This window comes from Plodia interpunctella, chromosome 9 (genome assembly GCF_027563975.2).
Source record: "Plodia interpunctella isolate USDA-ARS_2022_Savannah chromosome 9, ilPloInte3.2, whole genome shotgun sequence".
NCBI lineage: Eukaryota > Metazoa > Arthropoda > Insecta > Lepidoptera > Pyralidae > Plodia > Plodia interpunctella.
The window spans coordinates 5135954-5161528 of NC_071302.1; the positions used below are offsets into that span (position 1 = coordinate 5135954).

The 25575-nt window shown below is 34.4% G+C and overlaps 3 protein-coding genes across 5 annotated transcripts; 1 reads left to right on the forward strand and 2 right to left on the reverse strand.

Moving 5' to 3' along the window:
* Positions 1-11024: 11024 nt before the first annotated feature.
* On the forward strand, positions 11025-17641 carry pit (pitchoune). The gene is made up of 11 exons (XM_053749300.1): positions 11025-11216; positions 11302-11364; positions 11543-11683; positions 11871-12131; positions 12530-12679; positions 12999-13163; positions 13808-13949; positions 14430-14589; positions 14957-15109; positions 15903-16073; positions 16322-17641. Exons 1-11 carry the CDS (start codon positions 11123-11125, stop codon positions 16649-16651), a joined length of 1830 nt encoding a protein of 609 aa, XP_053605275.1. The 5' UTR covers positions 11025-11122; the 3' UTR covers positions 16652-17641.
* Positions 17473-22259, reverse strand: LOC128672269 (ATP-dependent RNA helicase DDX18-like). Of its 3 annotated transcripts, none has more exons than XM_053749303.1 (10): positions 22113-22259; positions 21675-21948; positions 21346-21495; positions 20937-21101; positions 20474-20612; positions 19948-20110; positions 19200-19352; positions 18485-18652; positions 17923-18100; positions 17473-17641 (listed from the first exon to the last, which is right to left on the reverse strand). In XM_053749303.1, the coding sequence occupies exons 2-10, from the start codon at positions 21922-21924 to the stop codon at positions 17622-17624; spliced, it is 1386 nt and encodes a 461-aa protein (XP_053605278.1). In that variant the 5' UTR covers positions 21925-21948; positions 22113-22259; the 3' UTR covers positions 17473-17621. The 3 variants fall into 3 exon arrangements, with proteins under 3 accessions (XP_053605278.1, XP_053605279.1, XP_053605280.1); XM_053749304.2 differs by having other exon boundaries at positions 21675-21878; positions 22113-22237; XM_053749305.2 differs by having other exon boundaries at positions 21675-21878; positions 22012-22214.
* Positions 22260-23070: 811 nt separating this feature from the next.
* GCS2beta (Glucosidase 2 beta subunit) lies at positions 23071-25367 on the reverse strand. Its single transcript, XM_053749301.1, has one exon. The coding sequence runs from the start codon at positions 25223-25225 to the stop codon at positions 23627-23629; it is 1599 nt and encodes a 532-aa protein (XP_053605276.1). The 5' UTR covers positions 25226-25367; the 3' UTR covers positions 23071-23626.
* Positions 25368-25575: the final 208 nt, after the last annotated feature.

Sequence of the window (25575 nt, forward strand, 5' to 3'; positions counted from 1 at the left end):
TTGTCACCGGCCTACTTTGTCTGTTTTGACACAAATCAATGAGGGTCTAGAAGAATAAAGAAGAATAGTGCTTTGCATTCGTGCTTCTAAAGTTTTATTATTTTATTTTGTGTCTCCTTTTATGGCATTCGCGGAAGACCAGCGTCGTGGCTCACACCATGACATCAGGCTGAGCGAAGATTGATAGTACAATGTTATACATGTCCAGTGTTATATATGTCGTGTTTTTTATTGTGCTAAATATTCTTTATACATTTTTTATATATTTTTCTTTCTTAAATAAAGCCTAAACATTTGCGACAAAACTAAAAATAATAATTTCAAAAACAGTGATGAATAACAACGTTAACAATTTTCCTTAATGTTAAATTCATGGAAATTGTTAACGTTTCTTGTTAACGCCGTTTTGGAAATTTTAAAAATAGACAATCTTATTGGGACAAATATATTAATATTTGTCCCAAGCACTGATCTTCCTTATGGATAGATATAACTTCTTCTAGAGTCTCATTGTTTACGAAAAAAAACATAATACCTGTGTGTTTGAATTAGATTTCTTTCCAATACAAAATATTTAAATTACTAACAGTCGGCCCTCATACGGCAGCCACATGTTGAAGCCATCATCAGCCGATGATGGTTTCAGCTGTAAGTAGCCTTAGATTTTCACCTTAAGCTGCCTTTAATACCTCAGAAATTTACTTACCCACATATATCATTCATATCATACCGTAGAGCGTGCCTTGGAAGTGATACAAGTTAGGTAGGTACTGAAAAAATATTATGATAGCTTAAATTAGTAAAATGGTTAAATTCTGTTCATTTTTTTATTTGCCCTTCAGATTTGCCTTGTTTATTGCCACGATTGGCCCCTGTTTGCTGCAATATTTCGACGCAAACTCTTTAATAATTCAGCATTATACGGTTCGTGTGGGATCCATCTGGTTTAGTCTCTTTTTGCGTACATTTACAGTAGTATACGAATATTAATCGTGCATTAAAATGCTTTCAACCCTCTACATTTTTTCTCCAAAACAGGGTTTTATTAATTTAACACATTATTTTTATTAGTATGTTAAAAAATTAAAACAAGCCGTCATGAAAACTGTCTTACTCAAAATGAAAAAATATATCTACAAAGATATGGATGTTTCGTTGTATCAGCAATAGATGAAGGCAATTTCCCTCTTAAGATTAAGTTATTACTTAATTCAGAAAGTTTCATTACAAACTATAAACAATCCAACTAATTCCGAATATACACAAAATTCAACTGTTAATAGAAGTGTTCCCAGCCAAGAAGGTTGAAATAGTTAGCTGCATAGCCCGGGGCGGATTCTGTACACGACCGCGGCGAGATGACAATGTTAGTCTTGCGTCGATATTCAGACAATGTGAAATATCCCTCGCCACGGTTATGGAGCGTAAATTATTGATACTGCATTATGAGAGGAATCTGCTAACCTAAGAGGGGGACTTAAAGAGGGTTTCACACTATCTGCAATGTGAACTAGTGTAGATGTCGATTTTGTGGACTGTAGGAACTTGTCGGATACCCATACTAATATTAAAAATGCGAAAGTCTATCTATCTGTCTGTTCCGCTTTCACGGCTACAATGCAGGACCAAATTCGATGAAATTTGGTATGCATGTAGCTAAGGAACAAAACATAGGCTATTTTTTTTTCTAATACCTATCCCATATTAGGAGGTTGAATAACGATACAATAGGGGGTGAAAGTTTGTATAAAAATCGTGTCTGTTTAGCTTTCGTACAGAAATTCACGCGCGCGAAACCGCGGGCAGAAGCTAGTAGGCTCATAGTTGAAAGTCGTGCTGAACAAGTTTTACATTTTAAATTGCGATACTTCACACAATTTCACAACCGGCCTCTGCTTCACGGCAACCCTCCTTAGGAATGCTATTATGTGTCCCTTAGTCGCCTCGTACGACATCCACCGGAGGATATGGAATGGTCCTATTCTAGGTCCACACGCCGCGATAATCTCGTGCGCTTATCTATTATCTATCGTATATATTTAAGACCGTTATGGCACGTAGGTGGACAAAATTTTATTGAAATCTCTCAATATATTTTGGCTTTGGCAGAAATTCGATGGTTGTTGAATTAAATAATGAAAAGCCCATTTCCCACAGGTTTAAACGCTCCTGGCATAGAGCCAAAGTTTTTGTGTCTACTCGTAATAATTTCTATCCACAAGCGGGCTTATAGATGTTCTCTGACTGTTTGTCAATATCTCCAATACAAAAATTAAAACAAAAACGTTACGATATAATGTAATTTATAATTATGACATAGACTGTTAAGTAAACAGACAATTGTAAATCATTACTTTTATAATAATATTTCTAAAAACTGCCTTTACAAAAATAAGATTTTTTTTGCGTTTTTGATAATGTTTTATACACGCGCGGTGCGGCGCGGCGCGGTGATGACCGACTTAATATTTAAAGCCATTCAGTATTTCTTACATTAATATACAAGTTGTAAACATACAGCTCTTATAGCATTGGTAGGTAATAATTTTAAGAACTGTGTCTTATGTTTTAGAAGCTAAAAAATACTTATAACATTTCACTTCTCGTTCAAGCACTTGATTAAATTCATAAAACTTTGCAGCGCCACATGATCCACTTCGCGCGAAATATTAATATCATCAATTTTCTTCGCGCGTTTCCTCATGCGGCGTTTTACAAAAACATCATATAATATCCATTACAGCAGAACAAACAGCTAGGCAGACCGTATCCAGCACATACTAAAGCCATTTATTAGCCATCATAAATTGCTTCTGTGGGTTTACTCAGTTTCAATTAACGGAGCAGACTATTGACACAAAATGAGGAAACTACAGAAATTATGTACAATCAATATGACATGGTGATGAGAAAAATTGGTGTTGAAATATCAATTCTGTGTAACAAGAAGTGGCAGCTTCTACGGATTGACTATTCTAGGTTTTATCCAGGGTTTTCAAGAATCGTGTTTATTTTTTTAGTTATAGTTATTATCATGATGGTCATTTGAACAGTTTCAAGTATTTCCCTTTTCTTATTATTTTAACTAATGTCAAAAGAAATGGAATGATTGTATGGGAAAGAAAATAAAGCTTTTGTCAGTTTACACATTTCCACTATCTTTAATTTGTTTAGCGCGTTATTCTGAGAACGACCCCGTCGGAACTAAAATGATTGTTATTGTCAAAGGAGACATAACTGGTGTTTATCTCACTAACCTAAGTACAATTCCCAACACTAGACGTGATAGTAGGTGATAGATCATTTCATTGATGTGACTTAGCGCGGCGGAACAATAACGGAATCGCCCACGGCCTCGTGGTTCTAGGGGCTTTTAGCTTAGTTTCATAGATTGTGATTGTAAATTCGTCCTCCTAATTTTTAATATATGTATAAGACCTATATTTGTTAATTGACGTCCTTGGAGAAAAGGCTGCGGTGAAGTTTGTTGCGCCGCTTCCTCTTCACCTGCGCTTTGGAAGTCGGCAGTAGACTTAGTTTAAGTAATTTTTTGACGTCAATAAGTGATATATATATCATACTAAATTGAATAAAGAATTTTTAATTTAAATTTGTCTTTGTTAACAGCTTACATTCTATTAACAACCTTTGCATGTGGTTCCGCACTAGAATAGTACTATTTCATTTCGCCTCATGGACATCGTATATTGCTTTGGCCGCTGATACGAAAAAACAATAGCATTCCCAAAGAGGCCAGGCGGTCGACCGGTTGTAAAATCAAAACGAAAATTTCCTATTCGTAACGTTTATTTTTTTCTCTGACTCTGGAGTACGCGACCTCACATCCTTTGTGCATCCGAGAACACGCGAGAACCAAAGACCTAGGTACTGTAGCCATGTTCGTCGTATGACCATAGCCGCAGTAGGTCTCTCGTAGCTCTGTAGTATATTACTTTTTGGCTGCTCTGCGCATCTGTATTGTAAGCATTTGAAGTTATATTCGAAAGTTTGTGTATTTGCTCAGGCGTGAGTGAGCTGAATTTATCACAGTCGTCGTTTCGCCACGACGCCGCTAATTCTGCTGTGCCGCCTGATAATCCAGATTAGTGAAGTTCTAATTTAAGTTTCGAGGGAATTCACAATGAACCACAGACACTGTTAATGTAGTTGAAATAGAGCGTAATTCGTGTTATTTTAATTAAGATACATGAAAGTAAAATATACACAAACTTTTTTATTGAAAATATAGGTCAGATGCGACTATACTTCAGATATAACATATATATATATAATCAGATATAACATCAGTATTCGAAGTATTAATAATATAAACGTTTTTGATATTAGTATAGATAGGATCATAGATAAAATAAATAAGGATGATCTTTTGTAGCAATATTGAAAAGGATAGCATATTCTGCTTATTTTTGACTCCGAAATACAAATGTTTCCTCTCTTTTTCTCTCTCTCATCTGAGCGTGATCCCGATTGCTTTCTCAGCCTTTGAGCGTCGGAGCTCAGTTTCTAATGAACTTAAAAAAAGAAAATTTGCCATTGCCCTAAATGTGTTCCTATATATGTAGCGCCTTAAGGAAATCCCGTTGCCATAACGAGTTATTGATGGGTGCAACTCGATATCGGCAAAGAAACTAAGTACGAATTAATAGCTCGGGGACCGGGACACTAAGAATTCACCCTTTTTGCCCTAGTTCTATTTTCAACATAAACTCTACTAAAAATACTTAACTGGCAACCTTGCAACGTGTCAATAGGACATTATTTTTTACAAATCTAAGTGAAAAAAACCTCAGCACTTGACCTTATTACACCTGAAACAAATATTTTATTTTTATTTTCAATTGTTTGTAATTCTCTACAACACAAATAATTTATTCAACAGATACTTACCTACATCCAAATAAAAAGTTGAAACATTACCAAAAGGGATGCAGTAATAAACAATACATTTTGAAACGAGAAATCATCTAAACTTGGCTGAAAATATTCGGATTATACTCTTATATTTTCTCGTAAAAACTTTTATTATGGAAGTAATTAATTTGAAAGAATGCTAATTTTTCTTTTAATCGCTTCTTTAGCGCCGCAACTTTTATCTACTTTGTTTGAATTACTTTCGCCCGAGCAGTTCGCGGCAAGTTCCGAAACATTTTTATACTAAGTTATATCACTTTCGTACTTTAAAACAAAGCCATTGTTACAATATATTAGAGTGGAATTTTAGGATAGGCATCCGTCAATTTAGAATTATTATATGATATTACACGTCTGCGTAAGATGGATAATAATTTTCGTATTTGTGTAATATAATGAAGGATCTATTTGCCTCTTTCTATTCAATCTATGCTCCATCAGTTTATGTATATTATTTTACGTGAAAAATATAGATTAAATTATGTAATTTTCCCTAATTCTGTGTTAGTTGATTATTAACTTGTATGTGAAATGGAGAAGTCAAAGGCAAACCATTACATTGAAAGTGCCAAGAAAGTTGTTGTGTGTATTTTGTGTTTCACGTAATGATCACGACCCTCAGTCATGAGGAAGAAGAATATGAAGAAGAGTTAATTAAAAAATAAATAGTTATTTATCTATAATAAATTAATTCAATCAAGTAGCCAATTGTGTTTCATTATATCTGTAGGTATCCTATTATGAATATAATTGGCACTCACATCTGACGGAGGCACTCATATGTACAATGATACGTTAGTCTAAGTACTCACATAAATACTCCACTGCCTTTTCGATTTTACGAAAAAATACCAATTTTCCTTTTACGTCTGAAACATTTCGTTTGAAACGGAATCAGTGATGTACCTCCGATGGAACCTGTGACTTCTCAATGCAGATCAAATATTAGACAAATTGGATCACTCCACAGCGACGGTGGGCCCAAAACGGTTTATAGGAGGGTTGCAAAAAACGAATATTTTCGGCCATTAAAAAAAGAAAGGGCGATTTTAGTAGACGAATTGTTATTTAATGTAATACCTATAGTTACGAAAATTTAAATTCAAAAATCTCTCCAACAACCACTTCGAAAAATGGGGATGCTTGTTGACTAAGAACTGATTTTCGTCTAAATGTTGGCAAACTTTTAATGGACTGCATTCGGTCTACTCTAGGCAAACTGCACTGGGAGCAGAATTATATTAATTTTACTTAACATAGGTAACTATGTTCGTTTATCCTAGGAATAGTAGGTCGTTTAATTAGGGTGCCGGGTTGTATCGTTGACAATCAAAAACTTTATTCATGGTACTCTACTCAGAGTAATAGAGTACTGGTAACTTGAATAGTGAATTAAATTACATTGTTAAATATATCATTCTCTTGTCAAGGTACCTATCTAAGTCAAATTCGGAGGTATTTCTCGAAGTACACAAATCACCAAAAGTGTAGTTAAGTATAAAGGCTTCGATATTTTTATAAGTTTACTGTAAGTGCGCTACCTCCAAATATCCTGTTTTCCACTCCGATCAACTAAACGGATTAACTTTTATCTTTAGTTGTTCCGACTCTGTACGTGGCTTTCTTCAATTATACCTATTAAGTATAACAAAATATTTTGTATTTCATTAAAATAAAGGTGAAGCAACAAGTTACTGTTTAGTCAAATCCATTGACAGTAGCGAAATAAGGAAAAACGTTTAATGGAATCCAATAAATAATGAACCAACCCTTTAATTAAATTCTCACCAGTATCCAGTTCTACGGCTATAAAAAAAACAACAGAAACAAAGAAAACCGTGGAATTAAAATTGCTTTTCTTAATCGGTGAGGTGAGAACAACTGGAGCAAGCTGGTCCAATTCTGTCGCTCGCTGCTTGTTTTCAATACACCTCCAAATTGCTCGATTAAAAGTTCCTTAACTGCCTTCAAGCCGAATTGTTAACGGCATCCAAGCATCGAGTATTGAACACTTCGGAAAAATTGGTTTGGCAATGAAATTTATTTTTATGGCATTTCATGGTGCTGCGCCAAAATTTTAATTTGTTGATAGCTTTTCATTCAATGTTTGAGAGCGATTGATTAATGAATATAGAAAACGGCCAACGCCTAAAAATAATATCAATTGGTCCCAGGTAAAAGGTTCTTTGGATTTGCTTCACAATAGTAGGTACCAACAAATATTGTAGGTACCTATGTACTTATGTAATAATATAGCAATATTTACAATTCATTATACAACTTTTGCAAATAAATAAACACCAACTTCATCAAAGATAAAAGTTTCGCTACTAGCCAAGCTCATTATAGACGTGGCTTCATATTTTCAACGGTTTCCAACTTAAGTTGTTTTTTTCGACACTTTGTAATCACTAGCGCTAGAAGCGCTAAACTTCAACATCTATTTGGCACACTTTCAAACTTTCCTATCTGCCAGGCCATGTCTACTTTTTCCGTTCTCTATAGCCCGATTAAACATGCAGTAGCTCTTACCTTTATTCATTCACAGCACTGAACGATTTTTTCAAAAGCAAATGGTGGCAGCTCGCCTGTATCTGACGAGTCCTCGCACTGCAAATAAAACGGCGACAGAATCCCTAACATCGCGATACAAAAGCAAAGATCGAAATTCGTTGCGACAAATTCTTTTATAGCAAAATGCACCTTTTTCGCTGCACACCGAATTAGGTACTTCAGATATGAAGCTTTGACTCCTCTGACCATTCGGAAGGCAGCATAAATATTTCAAGTTGGCTCTCGCATGAAAGGCCCCCCACTAATGCTTGTATAAATCGTACTTACCTGGAGCTCTCCATACTATACGTTAGATGTTTTGAATGCGAGGCCAAATTGACTCCATTAAAAGTTCTGAAAGCGCTCGTAGCTTAGATAATTTACGGAGCGAGTTATGCCGTCTATAAAAGCATGCATGGGTACTGAAAACTAATGAATTTATGTTTGTGTTTATCTTTTCGGCTTTCTCCGCAAAGTTTAGGTTTAATGGTAATAAGCCCGTTACCACATTGAGGAAATGTAGATATTAACACGAATCATTCATAAATGGTGAAGTTTGCAAAAAGTTCTTAGCTCCTGTTTGTATATAATCGTGATGAATAATGGGCAAAATAATAGAATACTATTAATATGTCACAATGTAAATACTTAGGTAGGTAGGTAGGTGCCAACGATACTGATACCTAAAATGGTTGAAAACACAGCGCTGGTATAACTACACCTACTTGTAATTGATTTTATTATTTACACTTAACAATGAAAATTAATTATCAAAATTGTGTCTTTGTGTTTCTTGAAACTTTTTGGTCAATAAGTATTCGATGTATTTTCGGTTTTTCACTAATTTGCTAATGAAAAGTACTTAGGTAGATATAGGATACAGGTACCTAAGGAATTCGGCTGTATTTTTTACCTCGTTGAAAAGGATTTCCTAAAACCCATCTAATTTAAGAACTCATTAGACTGGCTTGGTTTATTTTAAGTAACATGAGATCTTTGATTATATGAGATGTATCAATTCTAAGTATTTATCTCTCTCTCAGGCTCCGCTTTCCTACTCTTTCGTCTCCACTTCCCTTAAAATATTTATGTATGTTTATGATTGTGTATCTTTTTTTTATCCTTTTGATTATTTATATTATTCTATGTGGTACTGGTGAATTTTAGAGCGTTTTGACCGCCGTCATTACCCTTCTTCAAATTTCAACAAAGACAATAAACTTTTCACTACTCTAATTTAATAATCTGTGTTAGGGGTAGGAAAATGACGGCGGTCGAAACGCTCGAAAATTCACCCACCTAAACTTTATACATAAGTAGAGTTATCTTTTTAAAATCAGTGTGATAATTATTGATTTTGAGTCTAAAATATCAAAAAGTAGGTACCTATATCATTATACAGTTACTCTATGGGCGTAAAGCTTTGGTATGGAAATAGACTGGTCTCACAGGGACACACATCCCATAATTGATAAGAGAATAGCGGGACACGGGACGCAGTAATTAGGCCGCGCGAACCAATTACGAGTTTAATAGGACCCGCCATGCTGAGGTACATTTGCTTTCCTTAACAATGTTACTTTGTGTTCAAACTTGTTACAAAAACAAAAGGTAATGCTGTTATTGGCTGTACTTGTGTAGATATGGATTGAGATTAACTTTTTTGTTACATCATAGTACTATACTTACCTACCAGAATACCTATTATTAGACTCCGAAAAATATTTGTCGTATAATTTGATGTAGGTAGGTACTTGTACTGGCTCACTATGGATGACTTGGGCAACTGTAATAGCAGTGAGTACCTTTGTGAAATCGCAAAATACACTCATTTTGTATGGAATAAATTACAAATATAACTTTTTTCTGTGGTAAATTACCAATTTTGAGATTTTTTTTTTCAGTCTATATTTATCAGTACGGTATGCCCCAACTTTTTGCAAAATTTCATGACTCTTGGTCTACGGGAAGTACCCTATAGGTTTTGATTCCCTTGTTAAATAGCAAAATATCGCAAAATATGCGACATAATCGGTCATATTTTTTGATCCCGTTAACGTATAAGTTTAATTTTTCCCAGCTGAATAAACCGTAGACCTAGGTATTTGGTATAAATTTCAACTTGATACCTTTACGCGTTCCTGAGAAAGAGGGTCTTGTCAGACGGACAGACAGACGGACAACTAGTACAACAGTACGGAACCCTAAAAATTATGTAAGTAGAAATAAAAACATATTAGGCATGAAAATAATAAGTCGGAAGATATATATTCACGCAGCATTTACCTAAGTACTAAACAGGTAACAAAATTAGTCAGCAATAAATGAAGATTTGTTTGATTATGAGCCATATCACACGTATCACCTACTTATTTACTAAATTAAACTCGCATTTTATCTATTTTTGTAGCTCGTAACTTTTACAAAACATACAAAACCTATACCACCACCGCTCATTATTTCTCAACCACAACCACGCAAACTAGAAAATAAAGTTGTACCTATCCTGCTCCAAATAGAAGAATCGAAGCGATCACTGGCAGGCCCAATTAACTGCCTGCTGCCTGTGTAATTGACCCAAAGTCAAACTCTGTGATCAGCATCGAGATAATGGTATAGTAATAGCATCGATACTAATAGTTGTCAATATATACCTAGGTAATAAATGTATTTATTTACTTTGTGTTTATTTAATTATGGTGAGCTATCACCAGATTTCTTTTTTTTTACAGAGAGAAAATAAAGCATAAGCCGCCGCAGTGGTAGATATGTTTTTTTTTAAAACATTTCTATGGTATTTACAAACATACACGTATTAAATATTTAATCTTAGGTACAGGTAGGTAGACAGGTACCTACGTATACAATGTGTATTGGTTTATTTTATTACGTACCTACGTAACTTCATAGAGAACTAATTACATAATAGTTATCTATGTGGTAAGTAGGTAGGTACATCTTCTAACAAAAATGCAATACGCTGGATTTATAATGGTATTCACTTGTGTGCAGAGTGTGTGTTAAACACCGAAACAAGCACGCACCTATTCGATTCTAATTCATTATGTATGTTTTTATATTTATGATTTAAGTAGGTATATTTTTTTTATCGATAAATCCGCCGTCCCTTAATTTCGATTTGATAAAAAGTACATATCTATAACATTGACATCAACATATTTAATTAGTAACGTGGGTGGACCAGCAAACATGTACGAATAACTAAAAGTGCGCTTTAAAACAACTAGTATTAAACGCGGTGATGTCTGAAACCAAAGAACTTTTGAAAGCTGAACTTGCAAGACTCAAAATTCCCTTAACTTTGTAGCTAGCGGCTTATTACGTACTCGCACAAATTAAATTATTCTTCGGTACGTTTTTATACCTGTGTTCGGTCCACATAATAAGAATATAATAGATAATAAATGGTTAGGTCAAACTATACGTCACAATATGGCTGTATGGCTTTATAAGCCTTTGTCTGATAAACGCTACCAAAAAAATTATAATGTCATTATGACTACATGACATTTTGAGACATTTTTCATGTCATGTGGTGATTTGGTTTGGCAACGAAGTTTTGTTTTTGTGTGAACCACGTTTATTTTATTAATTTTTTCATAAATAGCTAATAAAAATGCCTACTCCAGACAAGATTTTGATGCGCAAGATTAAAAAAAGAGAAAAGAAGAAAGTGAAGCTCATGAGTCAGAAATCAAATGTAACTAAAGGTAACTTTCGCTGAACATAACCTCTGCATAGTAGAGATTTTTATTCCCAAAAAAAATTTCCATATAACTTAATTAAATTTTTCAGATTCTGAACCTCAGGAAGCAAATAAAAGACCACACGAAAACAATGAAGTAATAGTATCTAAGAGTAAGTAATTACTTATACTCATTTATAATTTATAATTTTTTACCATAAAGCATGGACCTCAAGTTATTAAGTGGTTTTTATGGGCCTATCTGGAACGATGTTTCGTCTCTCAATTGTTCAGTTCTTCTCTAACCTGCAGCTTGTGTTATATTATAGTGAAATTATATTAATTTTTTAGAAAAACGTAAAAAGCACAAGGCTGAAGTCAATGAAGAACCTATAGAAATAAAAGAGGAAGTTAAGGACAATGACTCTGAAAATGAAGACCAGGACGACTCTGACAATGAAATAGACAGCAAACCCAATGAGGAAAGCCAATGTAAGTGTGTGCTTTGTCTATCTAGCAGTTCCGAGAGACTAGCATATTCAAACAAACTAGGATGCCTACTAAGTTAGTTTAGTTCAGTGTGTCTACTCTCGGGAACTATGGTAGTTCTTTTTTTAGTAGTAGTTTTTTTTAGTGGTAGTTATTTTTTATAATAAGCAAGTTTATTTTTATATTTCAGTACCAGGTTCAAGTTTATGCCTTGGCATATTATCAGATCAGAAATTCTCAACTTCGGAAGGCAAAGTGTGTGAGCCCACTCTTATGGGCATCAAGGACATGGGCTTCACCACAATGACTGAAATCCAAGCTAAAGCTATACCACCTTTGTTAGAAGGCCGGGATCTTGTCGGAGCAGCAAGAACTGGGTCAGGAAAGACTCTGGCATTTCTGATACCTGCCATTGACCTTATTTATAAACTCAAATTCAAGCCAAGAAATGGTAATTTAAATTTTCTTATAATTTCTTTTTACTTATGATGTAGTAATAAGTCTTGTAATTTATTACTTTTGAAAATCAATCAATCAGAAATTTTTAATGTGAGCCAATACATTATGTTTTAATCTTTTTACCTACTAAACAAATGATGACAAAAAGGCGAATGTGAAGACTAGACTCCATACTTCCTAGGTGTTTGTTCATAATCATCAACAAATTGAGTCTCCATTTTTCAATGTTGAAGCTCTTTTGTTGCTGATTTATAACAACTGCTGGAGTGTGAGAAGTGTGTGTTTGAGCAGTTTTATGAACACAGAATGGATATCTGATCATTTACACTCTATTTTAACTTGACAAAAAAAAGAAATGTGTTTTTAATATTTTTTTAATTTTATCTAAAGGTACGGGAGTAATTATTCTGTCACCAACAAGAGAATTGTCAATGCAGACATTTGGAGTATTGATGGAATTGATGAAGTATCATCATCATACTTATGGACTGGTGATGGGTGGGGCTAACAGAACTACAGAAGCACAGAAATTATCTAAAGGTATGTTTTATTATGAAGAAGTATGATTCCAGTTATTTAAATGAATAAAAATGTGTTACCTATTCACTATTAAAACAAATATTTGTTTTCTGCACCTTTTCATATGACATGCAAAATCATCACTTTTTTAGTATTTTAAATCTCAATTTTTTATAGGTAAGCGTTGTAATTGATTTATCTCCTAACAAAAAAATATCATGTTTTTAGTATTCTTTTTCCTGGGTCGAACATCAAACCATGGCCGGTTTTTAAATTATAAATATATATATAAATAAGTTATTTTCATGTGTTTATCGAAAAATATTTTCTAAAATTTCAGGCATAAATATTTTGGTTGCAACACCTGGTCGACTGTTGGATCACCTGCAGAACACGCCCGACTTTTTGTACAAAAATCTCCAATGCCTTGTCATTGATGAGGCTGACAGAATACTGGAGATTGGTTTTGAAGAGGAAGTCAAACAGATCATCAAATTGTTGCCAAGTATGTTTAGTTTCCCTTGTTGCCGAGTAAAACAAAACTCTACTACCAAAGTGGTGACTTGTACATCCATAATATGAGTATCGTCTGTCAACAGGCTATATGTTATGAAATGTGATAGACAGCTGAAATTTTCACAGATGATGTATTTCTGTTGTCGCTATAACAACAGATACTAAAAAACAAACTAAAATAAACATTTGATTTGGCTCCCATACAACTAACCTGAATTGAATTTTGAGTTCAGTATAAAATGTATAGCTACTAGGATATATTCTTAATGTGTGCCAAATTTCATTGAAATCCACCCAATAGATTTATTTGTTTACTAGATGTTGCCCAAGGTTTCGCTCCCGTAGGAATTTTGAGATAAAATATAGCCTATAGCAATCTTGCATAATGTACCTTTCAAATGGTGAAAAAATTTTTTAAATCGGTCCAGTAGTTTCGGAGATTACCCGCCTCAAACACAAAACAACTCACAAACGCTTACCTCTTTATAATAATAGTATAGATTAACCGACTTCAAAAAAAGGAGATTCTCAATTTGTAATCTTTTATTTATTTAAAAATGTTAATGTTTTTTGGGCAACAAATATTATATTGTAAAATAAAGATGACAACTAAAAAAATACGTAATTTATCAGAACGTCGTCAAACCATGCTGTTCAGTGCCACTCAGACGAAGAAGACGGAAGCTCTGACGGCGCTCGCAGTCAAGCACGAACCTGTGTACGTCGGGGTCGATGACCACAGGGAACAGGCCACTGTCGACTCTCTGGAGCAAGGGTAATATCTACGTCCACTACAAATGTTAAGCTTTACCATTATTGCCATCGAAACAGCTGGACTAAGGATTTCGTTAGTGAGGTGGGACATCGTTTGAGAGTCCCGAGGTTTTGAATACCATTGGCAAAGTGCAAGTTTGCATTTCACTTCTCACCATCGAATCTATTCCTCGTCGTATTCTTCTATCACATTGCGCCATTGTGACGCAACGACAACCACACTGTAATGTGATTGGTTCGCTACATCTCACTTTGAATCGATTCGATGGTGAGAATTGAAATGCAAACCCGCATTTACCTCTCCGACCTGGAAGGATAAAGACGCTTCAGAGAGGATTGATGAATTTTGTTTTCTGCTCAACCGCTAGGTTGACAATACGCGAATATTGTCACATAACTTTTGTTAGATAAAAATAGCAATAACGCGTCTCTTTGTTCCTCTTCCTAGTATAGTCTAAAATACTTTAATACAATTTCTCAGGTACATAGTATGCCCGTCTGAGAAGCGTATGATGGTGCTTTTCACATTCCTGAAGAAAAATAGGAAGAAAAAAGTCATGGTGTTCTTTTCTACCTGTATGTCTGTGAAGTACCATCACGAGCTATTCAACTACATCGACCTGCCTGTCATGTCTATACATGTAAGAATTTTTAATTCAAGAATAATATAATAAAGAAGAATAGTATTTTCAATATATATTTATATCTTCATTTTTAAAAGCAACGGGAAATGAGAAAGCATATAATAAACGAATTCATCTTTTTCTCACACATATTACCCTTATATTAATAATAATCTCGGAAAATAGAGTTAAAAACTAATTAATTACAAGCACACAAAATTAATTCGACGCCGCTATATTACAAGGTCGCATAAACCAAACATAGATATGTAATAGAATATAGTAGTGGAGTTAGTATTTAAAACAAGTCTCGAACTTACTTTGGGGCTCACTCGATCTGTGTGATTTGTCCCTATATATTTATTTATATCTTTTATCTTCTCAGGGCAAACAACAACAAACGAAGCGGACCACAACATTCTTCCAGTTCTGTAATGCGGAGTCTGGTATACTTCTATGCACAGACGTGGCTGCCAGAGGGCTTGATATACCGGCAGTCGACTGGATTGTCCAATATGATCCGCCTGATGATCCTAAGGTAAATATATATTTCTGTAATTCCTTTTATACTGTAGCCCACCTGAAGTGATCACGAAGGGGTGTCATATACGCGCGTTGCCGACTCTAAAATAATCTTTTCACATTCTCTTTGAAGAACTCCTTGTCAAAATCAAATCATTTATACAGAAATTAGGCCTTCACAGGCACATTTTCACGTCATATTCTAAATTAAATTATGTTTACCAAAGCTACAAATTAGTAGCATTTCGGAACAACCACTGCTGAGAAGAAATGCCATATAATGTATGTTTCAGTATACCTTTTGACCATGTACTTTATTGTGTACTTACATTGTTATATTACTGATAAAAAATTATACATAAATTTATATTTAAAAAATGGTAAGCCCTTCTGGCATAATAGGGGCCAACACTGTTTGAATGAGTTTCTTTTATTGGCATATATATAGGTATAATTAACCAAACAAAAAAAACTTTTAATAAAAGATCGAGCTGACCAGTTCCCCCCGGCAGCACCCATTCACGAGTTGTAAGAGTCAGCCATCGCGAAGTTCAACCACAATAGAGGGAACCTCCCGACCCGATCCACGATTTTGTCTCGTTCTGTCAATACCAAATTTTTTAAAGTGCCATAGTGACAAAATATACTTTAGCAAAGATAAAGTATGCTTCATATTTTTATGAGTAACGGCTCGGTATTTACACCCTAGTTTGATCTACATCTATGCAGTAATAATAATAATAAATCATTGTACAACGACCAACAGCCCATTTACAATAAAATAAATGTAATATTACTTTTTATTTTAGGAATACATCCATAGAGTGGGCAGAACAGCGCGGGGTCTCGGCACCAGCGGCCACGCACTCCTGTTCTTGCGTCCCGAAGAGTTGGGGTTCCTGAGATACCTCAAGCAGTCCAAAGTGACGCTCAACGAGTTCGAGTTCTCGTGGAACAAGGTTGCTGATATTCAGTTGCAGGTTGGTTATTTTTATTACCAAACTAGTTGTTAGAAAATAGGTTCGGAACTTTGTTAACAATTTCATAATCAAAAATACATAATTATTACCACTGATTTCAATAATTTCACCACGCTATATCCACAGAAATAAAATCGTTGAATAATTACATCAAGTTTTATTGAGAAATAACGAAACGGCGCATCCTTATTATTTTCGTGAAATCCGTAAAACTATGAAGATGTAAATAACATTACCTTTTGTTACAGTTGGAGAAACTGATATCAAGAAACTATTTCCTGAACCAATCCGCCAAGGAGGCATTCAAGAGTTACCTCAGGGCTTACGACTCGCACCACCTCAAGACCATATTTGACATAGACACGATAGATTTGGCCAAAGTGTCCAAATCCTTTGGCTTCACAGTACCACCCGCGGTAGAACTAAAGGTAGCCAACAAAGGACCTCCGTCTAAGAGAAAAGGCGGTGGCGGCTACGGATATTTCAAGGCTCTAAACGCACCCGTGAACCACAAGAATAAGGCAGAGAAAACCAAAATATACAGACAGAAAGGTGGAAATAAAAGGTCGATAAGTTGATGAATGAATTACCTAGTGTTGTTCTAAATAAAACACTATCTTTTACAAAGTGGTCATTTTATTTTTAAATTCAGAAAGGAGCTGATTTGAAAGTACCCTAGATACATTCGCTATGATAAAGCATTCTTGATAAGCTGATGTTTTATCTAAAAAAAGGGTGTAGATTATGTTAACATCTACGCATTTATCATGCCGTGTGAATATGAACTATTATTGAGATTATATTGACTTAACGTTAGCAGAGTAAACATTATTACCTATTTATAAATCATTATCTATATGTCGATGAAACTGCGCTCCGTAACTAGAAGTGACGATAAATATTGGCATAACAAGATGTAGTAACCGTCATACATAGTAAATCTAGTAATCTGGTTCATAATGTCCATTCCATTGGCCTGGTCAAGGAACTTGTTTGTTATGCATTTAGAAACAAATCTTACTATATTAGTGACAAATCGATGATAAGTAGCGATAACATCCTTATTGATAACCTGTCATCTGTTGGAACACAAAACTATATTTACAGATTTAATCTACCCATAGTAATAGTAACAATATGTACTTCCACGATAACAAATATATGACCAATGATGACAAATATATGACCAGATAAGTTATGCATTGCACTTCAACAATGTAATAATCAATTGACGTCTTCTATTTGATTTATTTCTGAGTCAATTTCACTTTCGTATTGGAATTACAATATTGTACCTAAAGTGAAGATAACAGAAGCAATCATCTTCATAGATTTTGCATTTTGTAAAAATCTGAATAATCCAGGAGCGTGTCAAGGGAGAGTAAATAAAAAATAGAAATCATTAACATAAACATATATTATCCTTCTTCGCAAGCTTTGCACGGGAAATTCCAAGTAAACATTAATGAATAAGCTGACCCTGAGAAATTACTGCTACTTACGCCAACATCTTCTGTCGATCAAGTCACCAGCAACTAGTAATACTAGTCACGTCTTTTTAGATCGTACTGTATGAATAGTAGCAACAAGAAATTATTGATCAGAGAGTAAAAGGAAAGACGAGATTGGTTGTCGACAAAGCATTTATTCAGAAACTAGTGGCCCGTCCCGACTTCGTTTGGGTAATAATATACCTAAACCTTCCTCAGAAATCACACTATTTATCAATTGGTAAAAACCGCATGAATATCCGTACAGTCGTTTTAGAGTTTATCGCGAACAGACAGACGCGGCAGGCGACTTTGTTTTATAAATGTAAGGATGGTTATAAGAATCACGAAAAGGATACAAAAATCCACATCGGGCTGTTCCAAAAATCCAAATGCCTTTGCCGCCAATTTAAGATCCATAGTTTTTATGTTGAAGATTTTCTTCAAAGGGTGCGTTTTGTAACATCTTAAGAATGTCAGATACGCTTTTCTGGCCAGGGTTTTCACAAGACCATTCTTAATTATCAATTCTTCTAGCTGCAAATGCAAACAATAAAAAAATATATATTACAATAAATTATTTGCTATAATCTAAGTAGGTACCTATATATGTTATTATCACTAGGTACTTAATTCATTATAGGTAGTAGGTACTTTTCAATATGACAACCTTGACTTCTAGCCAAGGTTGTCATTGAAAAGTACCGACTAATCAATGGACGCCCTTGAATTAACGTGTTCAGTCATAAATCGATAAAATTAAAGAGTTGTACTAAGCATTTTCGATTTTTTATTTGTTTAGTTCAGGAGTTTTAGGTAATTCATACGACGGACCTACCTGCAGAAAAATACAAATGTTTTTATTTTTATCCATAGTTCCTTAGAGAATAGAATGAACGAACAATAATATTAAAATGTTACCATGTCTTGAACTTCACGGGGTGGTTCCCCAAAGCTGTATTTATCCAGAAATACTTTTTCTTTTCTCAGATAACTGACAAATTCCTCTTCCTCTGGTCTAAGAAGTATTACTGCACTACCTTTCTGATTCACACCTCGAGCCGTCCTCCCAACTCGATGGATATATTCCTGCGTAAATATAAAAATAAAATATAAAGAAAATTTGTAAAAACATTATATCTGCTTCTAAAGTGACTTGTTAACGATAAGAACAGAATCATGTTTATTTTTGTATACCGACCGATTTTTACTGTTTGTTAAAATGATTTTTATCGATAGCGCGGCAGTAGGTATGCGGGTATATTAAAATGAGTATAGTAATAGCTTAACGTTAACGAGAATAGGACCACCCATATACTACCGTGAATATTGCGATTATAGTCTATATAAACAGACAGCTCCGATGTTTTTTGGCTAAAGAGTTTAGATAATCACAATCATTTTTTCACATCAAATTTTGAATACACAAAAAGGTACAAACTACTGGGATGTCAACGCGGAAAAGTTCGCCAAACTTTGAAGCATTTGGTACATTGCTGATTTTTCGTTGCGGTGAATAAAAGCACTCATACAAATCGGTCGTTCAGTTCGGCATCTGTCCGAGTACGGCGATGGTGTGAAGCCTACATTATACCGAAACTACCGCGATAACGTTCAGATGAGAGAGGATACTAACCTTCGGATCAGTAGGAGGGTCATACTGCACAATCCAATCCACCGATGGTATATCGAGTCCTCTAGCAGCAACGTCGGTACAGAATAGCGCTCCGCTTTCCGCGTCAATAAAACTCTGATAGGCTTCTTTCCTCCTTGACTGACTTTGTTTTCCCTTGAAAATGAATTATTAAGGTTGACTTTGATGAGATTGCTTTAGCGATAAGTCGCTTTGTGCCTTTAATTGTTATTGCCTTTAAGTGTCGGCAACGCGCATGCGACTCCCTATATATTGTTGTAAACGTTAATAAGCCGCGGTGACCACTTACCATCTGGTGGGCGGCATTTGCAAGACTGTTGCTGTGCTTAGTATAAAAAGTATCTCTTTCATCTGAGCATTCTCATAGCTTCTCTTTCTTCTTCTTTCTTTTCATCTGAGCTTTTTTCCGGTTCTTCCGCAGCCATTGTTCATTGGAGCCAAGGGTCCACTTTGATAATAGTACCCATAATATTCTCTGTCTCCACCAAGCACAATCTTAACAACTAAATTAAGTTATTATCATAAAATAACCTTATTTATGATAATAACTTAATTTGGTTGGACACCCGCCCAACTGCAGTATTTTGGTGTAAATTTATTTGTAGACTACAAATTAACTTCGCCAATGTCTAACTTTTCTTATCACTAGAACATTCTGATGGAGATATACGAGTAAATTTGAAGCCAGTGCTACAAAGATAAATAAAATGACAAGTCGCAATTAACTTACATGAATGCACAAAACTGCAGCTCCACAATGGTTTTTGAAAAAATCGTAATGAAAATCCACAGATTTACAGGATGAAAAGAATACCATAACTTTGAATTTCTTTGTCTTTTTCAGCATTTTGAACAGCCATGGTATCCTATTTTGGACTGAGCATATGCAATACCTAAGAAAATAAAACGTAAAAGGAGTTTTTTTATATTATTCTTTAGATATTATCAAATTATAAAACTATGAATACATATTGGTACACATAAATATAAGAAAATAGGCAATAGATTGGTGAGGTTTGAAGGTATATAGCAAAGCATACACAAGCCGCCTAATTCGTTTTCGAACACACTGCGATTATGGCGCCAACCCTGGCGTCTGATCTCAGTTACACATGTTTCGTGCGTGTTCACCTGTAGAACGCGCAAGTATAACAACGCATTTGTTTCATATATTTTGTCGCGAGGATCGCACTTTTGATAGAAATTATATTGTAACAAGATTATATCAAGAAATAAATCAGTGATAAAATAAATACCCTTGTTGTAGGCCAGTTACGGTCGATTGTTTATCTTCATTCACTGATATTAGAACTGGGTTTGCTTTCAATGCCAATCTAGCTAGACTTTCCACTTTGTTATCTATTGTTGCACTGAACAGTAATGTTTGTCTTTTACCTAAAACAGTTGGTGATTACTTGATGCTGTTTGTTTAAAAAAATACATTCACTCTTATATTATTGAAAGGTCCTAACAACATTGAGCAAGCAACTGATTAAACTTATACTCTATTCAATTGGGTAAAACAGTAATGATAATATAATTGAATAAAAAAAGAAAGAAATATATTAAGTTCACTAGTACACATTTGAAACCAAATAAAATATTGAACATTTTCCATTGGTTTGAAATGTATATGAGGATAATATCTACAAATAAAAATACAAGTGTCATAACATTTCCTTATAAGTTTTTACTATATTAAGCAAAAATAAAACTTACTTGGCAATAAACTGATTATGCCAGTGATATGCTTTTCGAAACCAGCTTCCAAGAGTTTGTCGGCTTCATCTACTATTAGACATTTGAGGTTGTCACAATTGAATGATTCAGTATTTTCAAGGTGGTCTAATAAGCGACCTGGAGTACTGACTATGATATTTGAACCTGTGACATTCCAAAAAATAAGTTTATTTAAAATGAATGCAGGATGTTAATAATGCCAAAAGTGAACTTCAATAAAGCAATTTTTATGTAAGTTGTTCAAAGCATTTACTCAGAAATTAGACCTTCACGAGCATTTCTTTTCACAAATTAATTTTAGAATAGATATAAAAATTACTGGCATTTCAATTAACAAAAATAAGTAGATAAATCAACAACAAAAAGTTACATTGAATTCACAACTTACCTTTCCTTAAAGATAGTACATCTTTAGCCTTTTTCTCACCACCTACGATGAGACAATGTGATAAATGTATTCCTCTCAACAACTTTTTTAACACATTATTTGTTTGTAATGCTAGTTCCCGTGTTGGTGACAGTATTATACATCCAGTACCTAAAATTATATAACAACAACCTAATAAATATCAAGACTAGATGATGATCCAATAGATATTTCCATTGTTATATTAAATATGAAGATCTGCAAAAAGGGTATGTAATTTATGTAAGGTAATTTATGTAATTAATGTAAGGTATGTAATTTATGTTTAGCTTTAATATAACATTACTAACCATGTTTCTTAGTGAAACCCATTTTAAGTAACTTATCCACAACAGGAATAAGAAACGCCAATGTTTTGCCGCTTCCAGTCTTTGCTGCTCCTATTAAATCTTTTCCTAGCATTATATGAGGCAAAGCTTCAGCCTGAATTCTTGTTGGCTTATTGAATCCCAAACACTTCAATGTTTCCAAAATTCGAGTGTCCACTTTTCCATCTAACATAGAAAATGTACAATTTGACAACAATTCACGGACGCTCATCGTTTTGCCTTTTTTGAAAGGATACTAAAATCACCAACAAATACAACTAAACAAAGATTTATTGTTAAACACAGATAAACACCTCACCTATACATGTATCTATGTATGCATTGGATTAGCATGATTAATATTATTTTTAATTTTCTATAATGACTGAAGCTGGGAATTCATAGGGAAACTGTATTTACCTGCTATATTTTATTTAAGATTTATTTTATTTACTAGGTAGAATCTTTATGTAAAAAATAGGTTAATTTATTTACACGATAGGAATACACGATCCACATGAATTTGACATTAGGTAACCGACATAATTTTTATGACAGTGACATTTAATGTTTTTTTTAAATTTCACATAACGATCTAATTCGCATACATAAACAAACACAACTAAATAACACGAAAACGGTGTAACCACGTGGAAACGTAAAAGTAAACCACGTAGGTAAACGCTGTCGGAAACATCTATATCAAGCGTTAAGGGTACACCTTTCTGTTTTAATTTCTCAGTATTTTTCGTTCAACAATCAGATGTTAGGTTCGACACAATAATTAAAAGTTGACGATGGTAAACATTACCTAGGCATGGCTTTAGAAAGGTGCCCCGCAATCGGTACCTAGGTATTTTCCAAGTGTATTTATGGAATTATAATTTCTATAAAATTTCCGAAAAATCCTTTACCAGCCAGAACAAAGCTGTAAGAATATGATCAACATGATTACTTACCCAGTCCATCCTCTACCTAGTGTCTTCTCAGATGCGCCTTGTTTGGGAGAATCAATCAATATTGGACGAATTTTGATAACATTTGATAAATAAATAGAAAATAATGTGGAACTTTACAGTTAAAAAGTATGTGCAGTAACATTTATTTGGGAATTTTCCATTGGAGCGAAGCCCGTTGACCCAGTAGATCCGACCCAGATTGTTTCAAAAGCAAGCTTTTCAGACTGTTAGTTTCTTGGACATAAACCGGCCCAAAAAATTTCCAAAATGCCAAAAAAAAATTTTTTTTAATACCTTTAGGTATTCAAAAATTTTTTTTTTGTCTAAATGATTGTTAAGCACAACAGTGGTGGTGGATTTTGAAAATTGGTGAATAAAATAAAATTATTCTTATATAACAAGTAATTTTAAACAAAATATTAATTTAAAACAAACTTTAATCTCTAACAATGTTTTGTTCATTTTCTATTCTTTATTGGAACTTAAAACAGCCTTCATTACAGGGAATGTTTGAAAATAAAGTTGCATTGCTCTTGGTTTTCAGTCTTAACTACAAAACATTGATGGATACAAAAAATAAAGCAAAATGTAACATCATAAATTAATAGGAAAATATTTGCACCCCATTTAATTAATAATACAGACAATTTCTACTTACACTACAAAGGGATCCTCAAAAAGAAAAAAATACAAAAATTACACATGATGTATGTTTGCCTGTCGGTCACAGCAAGTGCCTACTATAATCTGATAAATTAAACTTCAAATCCCCCCACCAAGGCAACTTGGGTTTTATTTAAAATTACTGTGAAATATGACAAGTACAAAAGTTTATTTTTTATACTTAAATATTATTTTTAAATAATGATGGTACATAGGTGTTGTGACTATTAACATCAAAAACTCTAATCTCCTGTTATACTTATAACTTATATGATAACACATCACATGTAGGTGTAAAAATGGTTCTGGCCTTCACAGTTCATCGTGAGAGGAATGCTCTTGGTTAACATTTGAACCATCACATGCGGCAGGTGTGCTCAGTTCTATTTTGTATTCACAACGGTATGGTTCTGAAACCGATAACAGTTTGGTTTCCAACCCACAATTAATGTTGACTGTGGTCATCCTACTGGGTCCATTCCAGCAGGCGATGCCATTAGTATATCTCATAACAGCGTATTTGTTCTCCCTATCCTCTCCAGCCCATTCTCCCCAGTTACCAAGTCCAACCTCAGAACCACTATTCTTTGATTTCTGTGTCACTTTTTGGAACATACATAGTTTGTATACATATTCTTTGTCCTCATATTCGAAGCATTGGCCATCTAATGTGGCAAATTCTTGCTGCAAGCCATAATCTTTCTCAAGATTTTGTTGAATATTTTTAATGTTTGACTCTATTTCTCGTACTGTTCTCTCAGCTTCAGTGAAATGTTTACGAGCATCTGTGGCTTCATTGACTAATCTCTGGGTTTCATCATCATACACATTAGTAGCATCACGCGAAGCTATGTCACTGTCATCAAATTCTCTAGGTGAGACCGGCTCTATGTCAGAATGATCCTCATCTAAATCTGCTCCTACATCCTCTGTATCAAGATCCTGTGGTTCATCATCCAGTTCTCCTTCAACATCTGGATCAATGTGCTCTTCACTTTGGGCAGGACGAAACATTCCCTGTTCCATCATCAAAAGAGGTTTTACCAATGGCCAGGTAACAGTAACAAATGTGTCCTTATCTACAGTTTCATTTTCACCAAAGAAATATTTTATTTCTTCTTCATCAACTTGACTATTCTTATCTTTATCAAAAACATTTACTACTTTTATTTCATCAATAGACAACACATCATCCTTATTAGAATCAAACCTATCAAAATGCTCCAGTGCTTCCTTCATATTCTTCTGCTTTTCTTCTTCAGCCTGCCTTTGTTTTTCTTGTTCTTCTGCTTCTCTATAAACTTTAAGAGCCTCATTTTCTTTGGCTTCTATTTCATCTTTAAGAGCTTGCTTTTCAGCCCTGATTTTTTCGGCTTCTTCTTTATCTTTTTGTAGCTGAGACAACTGTTCTGCCATTTCATGTCTTTTTTTATTGCCTCTTTCAATTAGTTCTACTCGTAAATGACTCCCAGCTTTGTGTAGGTCAGCTAGCCTTTGGGCTTCAGCTCGAGCTTCTTTGCCCAATTCATCACAAATGTTAGTACAAGTGTCAGGTACAGCATATTCGTCAGTACCATCGCAGCAGTCACACACCCCATCGTTGACTCTCGAACTAGGAATATTTTGAGGCCGATGACCGGCGTTTGTACAGTGAAATATACCATTTAAACAGGCAGACGTACCTGGTTCATCGCTGCCATCGAAGCAGTCGCAATAATCGTCATTCACGTAACTAAATGGTATTGTGACCGTTCCATCAAAACATGTGAAATCCTTTGTCGGCGAATATAGTGATGCTTTACTTAGAGATACACCGCGGGGTCTCGGCACATCAGATTGGGCATATATCACAAAGGAACTAATAACAATAAACGATGAATGAAATCGATTTAACCACGTAGATATAATCATTATGCGCAGCTTTATTTAAAAATTCACAAATGTATAGAATCAGTAAAATAGTTTGTCGGCGAGAAGACAATAAATAGCAGACGTGTAGAAAATGACAAAACGAAAAGTGACCACCAAGTGAGTGACAGATAAAAATATTTGTTAGTCAAAGGAAGAATGAATGAATAAAAACTATATTCAGTGACGTGGACTGAACAAACATTATTCCTGTCATGACATGAAATGAAATCCCAACACACAACACAATCAACAATACAGAAAAGCTGCTCCAACCTGTGGCTCTAGCAAAGCAACGAGTAAAAGGCTCTTTCATCATTGTGTTTTTTCCTTTCTATTTTTTATTTCTGTTT

What these genes read in the sequence shown, in the direction of transcription:
- GCS2beta (XM_053749301.1), bottom strand. Translation starts at nt 25,225, where the DNA reads ATGATTATATCTACGTGGTTAAATCGATTTCATTCATCGTTTATTGTT.
- pit (XM_053749300.1), top strand. Translation starts at nt 11,123, where the DNA reads ATGCCTACTCCAGACAAGATTTTGATGCGCAAGATTAAAAAAAGAGAA. An exon ending in GAAATCAAATGTAACTAAAG is followed by an intron (nt 11,217 to 11,301) that starts GTAACTTTCGCT and finishes TAAATTTTTCAG; the next exon opens with ATTCTGAACCTCAGGAAGCA. An exon ending in GATCATCAAATTGTTGCCAA is followed by an intron (nt 13,164 to 13,807) that starts GTATGTTTAGTT and finishes GTAATTTATCAG; the next exon opens with AACGTCGTCAAACCATGCTG.
- LOC128672269 (XM_053749303.1), bottom strand. Translation starts at nt 21,924, where the DNA reads ATGAGCGTCCGTGAATTGTTGTCAAATTGTACATTTTCTATGTTAGAT. An exon ending in CATAATCAGTTTATTGCCAA is followed by an intron (nt 20,613 to 20,936) that starts GTAAGTTTTATT and finishes CAACTGTTTTAG; the next exon opens with GTAAAAGACAAACATTACTG. An exon ending in CTGCAGTTTTGTGCATTCAT is followed by an intron (nt 19,353 to 19,947) that starts GTAAGTTAATTG and finishes TTCATTTTCAAG; the next exon opens with GGAAAACAAAGTCAGTCAAG.